Source organism: Felis catus, chromosome E3 (assembly GCF_018350175.1).
Source record: "Felis catus isolate Fca126 chromosome E3, F.catus_Fca126_mat1.0, whole genome shotgun sequence".
NCBI classification, from domain to species: Eukaryota; Metazoa; Chordata; class Mammalia; order Carnivora; family Felidae; genus Felis; species Felis catus.
The window spans coordinates 7,915,452-7,926,490 of record NC_058383.1 but is presented as its reverse complement, the minus strand read 5'-3'; the positions used below and the strand labels follow the sequence as shown (position 1 = coordinate 7,926,490).

The following is an 11,039-nucleotide window of genomic DNA, read 5'->3' as shown; positions in this document are numbered from 1 at the left end:
TGGAGCCACGCCACAATGGCTCTCAGGGCATCCACCCTGGCAGGGCAATCCACCCCTGCTCAGGCCACAGAGGTCCTCTGGTGTCCAAAAGCCTCCATCAGGCTTTAATGCCTTGGTCGCCCAGGGGCGCTCCCTCGCTTTCCCGACGCGCCATCCCGCACAGGCGCCCCTACTTTTGGGGCATTCCTACGCACATGTCCCCTGCACGGCCCTGTCCCGGTGTTTTTCCTGCCTTCTCAGGTTGGCACTCCTTCTCCCTACTGTTTGCTTGTCCAAAACCTCATCAGTCCTCACAGTGAACTGGAGTACCCAGAGGAGGGCACAAATTAGAAAGAAAACTATAGGGGTCCCTGAGTGGCTCAGTCGGTTGAGCGTCTGACTTCAGCTCAGGTCACGATCGTGCGATTCGCAAGTTCAAGCCTCACATCAAGCTTGCTGCTGTCAGCCTGTCGGTGCAGAACCCTCTTCCAATCATCTGTCCCCCTCTGTCTGCCCCTCCCCAGCTTGCGCTCTCCCCAAAATAAATAAAAGGAAAAAGAAAGAAAACTATAGGTGCCAGCCAGAGTCTCTGACCTGATATCTGAACCCCTCCCAGAATACAAGCGGGGGGTGGGGGTGGGGGTGGGGGGTGCAGAGGGCTGAGGTCCTCCAGTTCAGGGATGGGGCAGTACAAACCTTCTGTCAAATGGGTGGCACCTTGTTAATTATTTGCTGTGCGGCCCCAGATAGATCACTCTCTGAGCCTCAGTCACCTGTCTGCCTCCACTTCCTTACACAATCTTCCTTGTGAGAGTCATATGTGCTATATGCTGTGAAATGACATTGCGAACAGCCCTCTGTGGGTGGGAGGCGGGGGGGGGGCGCTCTGGGTATCATCAGACCTTCTGGAGTCTTCTGGAATGGCTCTACTTGCCTGACCTCTCCACTCCTGACAGCTCTCTGCACTTAGAGAGAGATGCTTTCTGACTCTTGCATGCCAATGGGCTCACTCGAGTCGGTGTTATCCTTTCCACACAACACTGAGCGCCTTAGGAACAGGGGGTCTCCGCTAGTGCTGATTATCTCTAACTCACCGTAAGGTACACAGAGGCAATGCACCTGCTGATTGTTGGACCCTTAAACATCACTGTCATCATCACCACCACCACCCCTCTCCCCCAACAGCCTGACCAGAGAGAGACCTGGGGGCTGCCTGGGGAGCAGGGACAGGGAGGACCCCTCCTGACGGTGACCCCACTCATAGCTTCCTGTTCTCTGGATTTTGCCTTAAAGCTAATATCTCTATGGGGCACCTGGGTGGCTCGATCGGTTGAGCATCTGACTCTTGATTTCAGCTCAGGTCCTGATCTCATGGCTCATGGGATTAAGCCCGCCATCAGCCTCCACACTGACAACACGGAGCCTGCTTTGGGATTCTCTCTCTCCCTCTCTCTGTGCCCTGCTCTTTGTGTGTGTGTGTGCGTGTGTGTGCACGCGTGTGCACACGCATGCACATGCTCTCTCTCAAAATAAATAAATAAACTTTCTTTTAAAAAAGCTAATATAGGGGCACCTGGGTGGCTCAGTCAGTTAGGCATCTGACTTCAGCTCCTGTCATGATCTCACAGTTCATGGGTTTGAGCCCCGCACAGGGCTCTGTGCTGACAGCTCCGAGCCTGGGGCCTGCTTCGGATTCTGTGTCCCCCTCTCTGCCCCTCCTCTGCTCACACTCTATCTTTCTCTCTGTGTCTCTCAAAACTAAATAAACATTTTTTTTTAAAAGCTACTATAGCTATCATTAATGTACTTTCTTGGTGTCCTGAAATCCACAAAGTTCACACTCGCAGCCTCTCATCCTTGCCCATTGGCAACTCCCAAGGGCTGCGCTTCTGGGCCTCAAAGGTGTCCGGGCAGGGGAGAAGCAGGTACTTGAGGGTATGGTGGCGCCTAAGGGCCCGTGTTCGTGAGGGGGACGTCTCAGAACTCCCTGCGTGGGTTATCTCACTATTGCCCTGCAGGGCACCAAAGACTCCCTTCCCCATCTCCCCCTGCCCACTCGCCACCCCTTCCCACAACCCTACAGGGCCTTCAACTCAAAAGCCCCCTCTTCTACCTGGGGCCTTGGGCTCACTCCCCCCCACACTCCTCACCCCAGCATCTGTCCTGCCCACCCCTTCCCTCCGGTTTTTCCTGGTCTCTGGGGTGGGGGCTCAGAAAGTCTGCTCTGGTGAGGGACCCCACGGGAAATTAGCTTGAAACCAGTTGCTTCCCAGAGAAATGGCCATGACAGGCTCAACAAGGACCCAGAGCCTGTGTCTCCCCCCCAGCCCTCCAACCATTTGTAACTAGAGGGGTTTTCCAGGGTCTCCTGAGCTCTCCCCACGCAAGGGAGAAGCTGCTAAATGCTGGATCCTTCCTTCCCCCAGGGCTGGCAGCCCGTTCGGTGCCTCTTTGGAAAGACCCGGCCTCCTGGGCAGATGCAGGCCACAGGACGAAGGCAGGCAGAGGCCACCATCCAAGTGAAGAAAAAGTCCCCGTTCCCCGCAGGGGGAAGGCTGGAGAGGGGAGACGGGGGGAGGCCAGCCCCCTTTCAGCCCCCGGGTCAGGGCTTGGCATAGGTCATCAACTGCACAACACAGGCCATGCCCCTTGCTCTGGACCCACACGTCTCCAGAGTGACCCCTTTAGCACCCCCAAAGGTAAGATGAGGTCACAGCCCAGGTCCAGCTCTTTGGCAGCCCCGTCCCCTGCAAAGGGAGTGAGGGAAAAGGAGGAAGCCAGCCACCTGAACCCTGCCTGAGGCCAGCATGCATTGGCCCCCCAGGGAGTGCCAGCCCCAGTCTCACTCACCCCGTGTCACTGGGGCAGGTGCCCAGAGCCAGAGACCCAGTGTCAGGATCCAGATCACCAGCATCTCCCGATGGGGCCCTGGACGCAAGGTCTTCCCTCATGAGGAGGGACCAAGAAATGAGAGCTCCCAGGGAGGGATCCAGCTATTTAAAGGACCCCGGAGATCTTTGCCTTGGGGAAGGTCAGCGCCTGGCCCAGAGTAGGGGCGCGGTGATGGGGCTGGGTGGATGGTGTGTGGTGACCACAGGGAGTTGGCCAAAGGGCAGCCTATCAACCTTCCCGTCTAACTCCAGGAAAGCTGACCGCCCACAGCCAGGGTCTCTCCAGTGGAAGCCAGAGTCATGGGTGGGGCAGAGTGAGAGGGAGGGACCGGAGGCCAGAGGCGCGAAGAGTGTCTGACGGTTACCAAGGGGCGGGGGCCAAGAAATGGCAGGGAGAGGGTAACTATGGAGGGAGGAGTGACGGCCCTTCCAGGACCGGCCAGCCACAGGCCAGGCTGAGAGAAGGACCCTGCACCCCACCCCTGAGGAGCCCCTCTTTCTTCCAGCCTTCCTTCTCCATCATCTACCTCAAGCTGGCCCCTTCCAAACTTCCAGTGCCTCCCCCCTCCCCAGGCTCGCAACCACCAACCCTTCTCCTGGGTGGGGCTCCCATTCACACCTGAGGCTTTATGGTCCTGGTCTCCACCCCCAGCCACGCCAGTCCCTCTCCTGTCCAGGGCAAAGAACTCAGGGGCTTTTTCCAAACCCCTACCCAAAGAACCTCATTCTGTCAGCCCCAAGCACCCTCAGCTCCAGGCCAGCTACCCACAGTCGTGGGAATGGGAGGGCCCACGCCAAAGCATGACAGACTCTGGCGTGAGTGTATGTGCCACCCAAGCTTGGGGAGGCCCAAGATCTTTGGGGAGACCAGATTTACCCACCAGTGCAAATGGCAGCTGACGTAGCCTGGGCCTCCCACCCCCCACCCCCCGACCCAGCCCTGACCTTCCTATGCCAAGGGAGGAAGGGCACAGAGGATAAACCCAACAGGCCCCCACCTGCTGCTGAACTGGTGGCTCCCCCAGCCACCTACTCTCTAAGAAAACAGGCCCCGAGCTCTAGGAGGAAAGTCATGGCCCTGAGGACAGCCCGCAGATGCCTTCCTTGCTTGCTGGGAGAAACTGGTGTTCCCAGGCCCTCCCACGTATCCTCTGGAAGTCCCTGTTCTCCAAGTGGAGGTGCCATGAGATAAGAAGCAGAAAGACACGGAGCAACTTCTTTTACAAGAAATGCCATATTGCGTTCACACGGGAGAACTGGAGGCTGGCAGGCTTCCTGTCTGCACATGAGATGTTCCTGCAGAGGAGGCTGGGGACTTCTGGCCCCTGAGGTTACTGCAGGGATGGGGGCGAGGCTAGGGAGAGGGGAGCGGTGAGGAAGGGTGGGAGGGGACAGGGGAGACAGAGGAACGAGGCCAAGGAGCTGAGAGGGCTTCTCCATCTCAGGGCTCCACTTCTGCTCATTCTTGAGGCCCCGGAAAACTGGGGTCCAGTGTCCTCGGGAGGGAGAAGGAATGGAGCCTCAGAACAGGAGACCAGGGCCTGGGAAGCAGCAGCGGGGGGCCTGAGGGGCAAGGGACATCTGTACATAACTGGAAACCGGGTGTCAGGGGAGGAGGGAGGATTTAGGGTGGGGGCACTGGGATAGGGGTAAGAATTTAGGGCTGAAGTCATAAAGTCAGGGGAAGGGACAAACTGGGGGAGACTTGGGGCTGGGGGCTGGGGCATGGAGTGAGTCAAGCAGTGGGTTCACAGGGGGGAGATTTAAGGGTGGGGGCAAGGGACGCGGCAAGGAGTTCCATAGGGAGCAGGAGGGAGGGTGGTTCCAGCTGCGGGTGGGGACAGGCATAGGAGAATAGAGACTGAGGTCCGAGACCCCTGAAGCATGTGGGGACACAGGAAGGTGCACTGGGACAGAGATCTGCCGGAGCACATCTAGTTTTCGCCACAATCGTTCAAGGTATCAGCACGAGTATGCTATACTCATTTTACAGGTTCAGAGAAGTTACTGACTTGCCCGAGGTCCCACAGTGGAGGAGCCTGGGTTTGAACCGGGTCTCCAGGTGGGTTTCACCCAAGCTGGGAGAAGGATGAGGATCGGGGGCTGGTCGGATCTTGCCCAAGGTAACCGGGAGACGGCGCTGCACGAGTCCTCGGGCCATCTCTCAAAACGGATGCGGTGTGTATGGTTCCTTCCTACCGTTGGGGGTAGGGGGCAGGGGAGGGGGGAGGGGGAGGCGCAGGGCCCACAGCAAGGAGGAGGCCACCTCAGGTCTCTGGATGTGCACCCGCCACAGAATATGTGTGAAAGAGGGAGTGGGAACAGGGAGCCACCCTGCTCAGACTGGCTGGAAAGCCACTGCCTCCTGGTCCTAGCCCGGCCCCTGCCCTGGTGGCTGGCGGGAGGGCTTCTGGACCTGGATCTGGGAGAGCTCCTCACCATCCCCCCTTGGCGCCCTCGCGCTCGCATTGATGTCCACGTCCTCCAAGGCCACCTGGAAGTTTTCATCCTTGACTAGAGAGAGAGAAAAGGGCGGGCGGGGGGTGGGGGGAGAACAGGAGGAAAGAGAGGAGAAGGGCAGGAAAGGAGAAGGGAAGGAAGGGTGGGGAAAGCAAGGCCTGGGAGGGGGGCTCCTGTGCCCAGTGCCTGCCCTGTAGGGATGGCGCGTGCGGGACCCGCGCCTCCTTCGGGGGGTGCCCAGGGAAGTGGCTACTCAAGCTTCCCGGCAGGAGGTCCGTGTCTGCCTCGGGCAAGGGAGGTAGTTGGGTCCTCCCCAGGCCCGCAGTGGCGCCCGGGGAAGCCTCTGCCCCCCTCCCCGGGAGGCAGGACTCACCTGTTCGCTCGTCCTCCAAGCCCAAGTCCGAAAACGTCCCCACAGTGTCCTCATCGCACGTCCGTCGCCGCCCCAGGACCTGAGTTGGGGCGACGCGCTGGCAGAGCAGGACCGCCCCAGCGGGGGGACCCCTTTGCCGCCCTCACGCCCACCCCCAACGCGCTCCCTGCCTCCGCCTCGGCCGGCTGTGCTGTAGCGAGCAACGAAGATGCTCAGCGCCAGCAGCCGCAGAGCCGCGGCCCCCGTCAGGCCCCCGACCAGTGCCCTCCAGGCGACAGCCACCTCGCAGCGCGGGCCCGAAAACCAGCGCGTGTCCGTGGAGAAGCAGCTGGAGCAGGGGTCACAGGTCACAGACCCTCACCACCATCTGGGCGGGTCGGCTAACATACTTGGACTCCGTGGGCGCCGGCAGGTGGGCGGGGGGGGGGGCCCCCCCGGGGTGGGGGGCGAGGGGGCGGGGCCGCGGGCCGGGCGGGCGGTGGGCGGGGCTCCCGCGGGTGCTCAGGGCCTCACCGGCGAGCGGGACCGCTCCTCTCCACAAGGCGCTGGCCTTGGTGACAGTCGATGGCGCCATCCACGCCCGACGTGCATTTGGTGACGCAGCGGAGCCGGTTCTCCTCCACCGAGGGGAAGAAGAAATCCTCATAGCCTTTGGCAGTGGGGCGGCGACAGATGGCTGGAGGTGGGAGGGGGGTGCAGAGAGACAAGGACCTCATCCACTCTATTCAGGGGCCTGGTTATAATCACGCTGAAAACAGATGGGAGAAACTATGTTTCCGAGGGTGGGGTGTGGTGGAGTGGACCCTGAGATTAGATGAGGGGAGGGTCGGCCCCTAAGACCCTCACCTTCCCTGCTGGTCCTCAGGTGAGAAGCTAATAAGCTCCAGGAAGGACAGCCCTGCCGGGGCCACACCACTTGCCTCCTGAAAGGTCTTCCCTCCTCCCCAAGAATGTCAATGGGCAGATGTCCGCGGTGGGAGAGTCACGACCTCCGGGGGCCACTCATCCCTTTGCCCACCCTTACCTTCCAGGGTCAGCTCCTTCCTGGTGTCATTGGTCACCTTGATGGAGTCAGGCCTAAAACACAGGGCTAGGGGGGACACAGGCACAGGTGGAATTGAGAGAGGTTAAAGGGTCAGGGACAGGGGCGCCTGGGTGGCTCAGTCAGTTAAGCCTTGGACTCTTGAACTGGGCTCAGGTCATGATCTCATAGTTCATGACACTGAGCTGCACTGTCAGTGCAGAGCCTGCTTGGGATTCCCAGTCTCCCTCTTTCTGCGCCTCCCCTGCTTGCTCATTCTCTCTCTCTCTCTCTCTCTCTCTCTCTCTCACACACACACACACACACACACACACACCTTTAAAAAATAAATAGAGGGTCAGGGACAGGGAAGCAGAGCAGGGAAGCCTGGGGAGGGGCAGAGAGGGCTCTGCCACTGTGGGGGACATGTGGAGGGGCTGCAAGGGAAGGTGACTCTTGCCTCTCTCATCTCCCCCGAATAAGCAAGCATCCTCAGCCATCCTGAAAACTTGGAGCAGAACTTTCAAGGAGTCTTCCCCAGCACCCAGGTTCGGACTAGCCCCTCCTTAACCCCATCCTTGGCCCAGTTGGCTGTAGGCCTACCCCAGGGCTGGCACCGGAGCCCAGAGGCTCCTCTCCAAGCTGGTGGCTCTGCCCCAACCCCTCCCTCCGGTCTTGGCTTACTCTAGTCACTCCGGCAGCTGTCCCCATTGTGGCTGACATTCTGGATCTCCTCCTTCAAGACTGTCTTCACCTTCTCATACTCACTCTCCAGCTGGAGGCTAAAGGGCACCACAATGCTGCCATTCCTGAGGGGATCGAGAAGATTGGGTGTCTTACAGGGTGCCCAGGCCTGGGGCACATAGGTCTTTAGAAGGTCACCTCCAGGACCAACCACAAGTGCGCTGGTGTGAGAGGAAGGCAGAGGCAATGAGTTGGGATTCCAGACACATTATTTTCAGGACCCACCAGCATCCCTGACTTGGTCAGCCTGGAAGGCAAGACAAGGAATGATTGACATTCTCCTGCCTTGCATCAAGCCATTATCAAACCAGGCCCTCCTGGGCACTTTGCCTCACTCGGGCTGACCACTCAGCAGGCCAGGTGCCAGCCAGAGAGAAACCAGCTACTGTCCAGACACCAGGCTTCCCATAAGCCTTTATGCGCCACCTCCCTGCATGTCCCATGTAATCTCTGTCTTTCCAACCATGCTTCAAAAGGAAGGTGGCATCTCTCCTACAGAGAAATGACTACAGAAAATGATCCAAAAAATTCCCCATGGAGTTATTAGTTCCCCTATGTCCTACTTCCACCTCTCTCTTTTTGAAATCTGATTGATTCCAAAAGGAAAGGATGGCTTCTCCATTCCCCCACCCTTCATTCTCCTTCCCCCACCCAACACTACCTCCATAGCCCCAAAAGGGTCTCCTGCCTCAGGGACAGGATCTCCACATCCTTGAATCCTTGCACATTTTGGTAAATCTTCTGCATCCGAAATGCCAGGATCCTTGCACTTCCACTTGCACCTGAACCTCATGACCTGAGTGCACCCAGATGCCCAAGCTCAACTTCAAGGAAAGACCCTTGAGTTCCCTCCCCTTCCCCGTCACCTGATTCCAGAAGGTGTCGCTGAAATCCTCGTAGGCCTTGGAAGTGTTGTCATTGAGGTCAGGGGAGATCTCCTGGTCAACAGACACCTCCATATCCCCTTCAGCACCCACAGTGTCTGCGCACAATATGCCCTGTTCTGGTCACTTCACCACCATTGCCACCACCACAATCCAGAGGTTCATCCTATCACTCCTCTCCATGTTCCCTGAAGACTGAATGAATGGTAGGGGGAAAGGAGATAGGACTTCTAGGATAAGTTGTGCCAAGGTGAGGGAAAGGTTAGAGGTAAGGAGGCACAGCAGTCAGACCTGTGGTCTCTCCCTTGTCTGCCTCAGTGGGAGGCAGAATGACGGCTCCCAAAGATGCCTATGTCTTAGTCCCCAGAACCTCTGGATATGTTATGCTGCATGGCAAGGAGGAATCAAGATTGTATGTAGATTAAAATTGCTAATCATCTGACTAAAATGGGAAAATTAACGTGGATTATTGGGTGGGCTCAACATAATCACAAGAGTCCTTAACAGTGGAAGAGAAAGACAGGAGGTCAGAATCAGTCACAAGAAAATGTGACTACAGAAGAAAGACACAGATGGAGCGCCTGGGTGGCTCAGTTGGTTCAACATCTGACTTCAGCTCAGGTCATGATCTCGCAGTTTGTGAGTTCGAGCCCCGCGTCAGGCTCTGTGCTGACAACTCAGAGCCTGTATCCTGCTTCTGAGTCTGTGTCTCCATCTCTCTCTGCCTCTCCCCTGCTCATTCTCTGCCTCTCTCTCTGTCAAAAATAAATAAACTTAAAAATATTTTTTGAAAAAAAAAAAGACACAGAGATGAAATGTTGCTGGCTTTGAAGATGGAGAGAGGGAGCCTTGAGACCAGGAATGTGAGAGGCTTCAGAACCTGAAAAGGGCAAAGAAATGGATTCTCCCCTAAAGCCTTCAGAGAAGAACACAGCCCTGCCGACACCTTGATGTTAGCCCAGTAAGACTCACGTTAGACTCCTACTCTACAGAATTGTAAGATAATAAATTTGCATTATCTCAGCCGCTAAGTTTGTATAATTTGTTACAGTGGCAATTAGAAATTAATACAGCTCGGAGCAGCCCAGACTGGGAGGAGACCACAGGAAGGAGTGTGGTCCAACCACCTCCTGGAGGTGAGGGTGAAAAAGGGGCATGAGATGAGGTAGAGGGAAGCATGAGAGAGAAGGCAAGAATGGCAGAATTAGGCAAAATGGCATGAATACTAACAGGTAACCGCAGGGCTGGGCCCAGAGAGAGCCAGTGGCACCTCCCAGGAGAAAGTGCAAAAGGCAGGGCTCTGACAACTCACCCAGATCCACCTCTTCCACCACAAACTCCAACAGTAGCCATGGAAGATGCTAGGGAAGTGGCACTTGAGGCCATCCCATTTACCTCCATTCTGGCACCTGATCTCCTGGAGCTCACAGTGGTCCCCAGAGAACCCCAAAGGGCAGTGGCATAGGCCTAGCATCCAGGTGCCACCATGGTCACAGGTGCCTGGGCAACACAGTAAGAAAGGGAAGTTCAGGATAGGGTTTGCCCTTGGTGACACAGAAATTTATTAGGGGAGAGAGAAGACGGAACAGGGAAGCAGTAAGTCCAACCTGAGGTGTAGTCGGTCTAGACTGTGTGGTCATCTGAGTAGTGGTTGAAGTTGCCCTGGGTGACATAAAGGTGGTGGTAGTCTGAGAGATGACTACCGGTGCTTCTGGAATCTTGATGGTGGGTGGGGTGGAGTGAGTCAACTTGATTGAAGCCACCATGGCAGTTGGAAACCTGCTGCTTGGTTTCATGGTCAGTGGGAGGCTCATGAAGCCAGGCATATGTGGGACGGTTACAGAATTGGTGCTCATCCAGCTTCCACTGGTGGGTCTTTGAGTGCTTATCAAAACCGTGTAATTGGGGACAGTCCCAATGCTGATAGAACTAGGAGCATCCATTATGCTGTTGGTAGGATGCGTTTCCAGAACGGGAGCAGAAGTGTCCGTATGCCTAGGAAACACAGTTGTCATACTGGTGGAACTAGGGGAGGTAGCCATCTCAGTAGTAGAGGTGAACACTGACATTGGGATGTTAGGCATCGAAGTAACTTCACTACTTGGACCCATTTCCATACATGAAGTAGTGGGAGAGGCAGGCACTATCGTAACTGATATAGATTCTGGACATGGGGTAGTAGAAGAAATAAAACAAGTGGTGGTTGTTTCAGTCGCAAAGGTCTTTTAGAGAAGACATGGTTGGAGAAGTTCTTGTAGTTTCGGATGAAAAAAGAGTAGTGAAAGCAGTGACAGAAGTCCCTGTATTTTCCATACCAGAGAGAGGTGAGAATGTAGGAAGAGAGTTAGGGGTGGTCGTGAGCATTGAATTTACACTGGCGGAGGATAGAGAAGAGGACATTATTGTTGTGGGTATTGAAAAGGAAATAGTACCGAAAGAAGTAGTCAGCGCGTCTGTAGATGTACTCAGAGTAGGGAAAGAAAGTGTAGGAGAAACACAAGATGTACTGTGTGACATTGTGGGGGTGGGTGTTACCAACACTCTAGTAACAGTTATGGCTGTTTCTGGGGCAGAGAGAGTGGGTGAAGTGGCTGTGCTCGAGGTAGCAGAGATAGAAGTGTTTGTGGGAGTGGTGATTTCAGTTGTGGCCATGGTGACTGTAGGGGTGAATGCAGCATGGGTACTAG

At 56.3% G+C, this 11,039-nt stretch overlaps 2 protein-coding genes across 2 annotated transcripts; both read right to left on the bottom strand.

Annotated features, from left to right (window-relative positions):
- Positions 1-4,091: 4,091 nt before the first annotated feature.
- Positions 4,092-6,549, bottom strand: MUC3A (mucin 3A, cell surface associated). The gene is made up of 4 exons (XM_045047905.1): positions 6,217-6,549; positions 5,704-5,782; positions 5,310-5,384; positions 4,092-4,433 (listed from the first exon to the last, which is right to left on the bottom strand). Exons 1-4 carry the CDS (start codon positions 6,292-6,294, stop codon positions 4,330-4,332), a joined length of 336 nt encoding a protein of 111 aa, XP_044903840.1. The 5' UTR covers positions 6,295-6,549; the 3' UTR covers positions 4,092-4,329.
- A 1,926-nt stretch (positions 6,550-8,475) lies between these two features.
- LOC123382664 (mucin-3B-like) lies at positions 8,476-11,039 on the bottom strand. Its single transcript, XM_045048278.1, is given in 3 exon segments — positions 8,476-8,547; positions 9,960-10,577; positions 10,579-11,039. Coding segments are annotated over 3 exon segments (1,116 nt in total). The 5' UTR covers positions 11,005-11,039.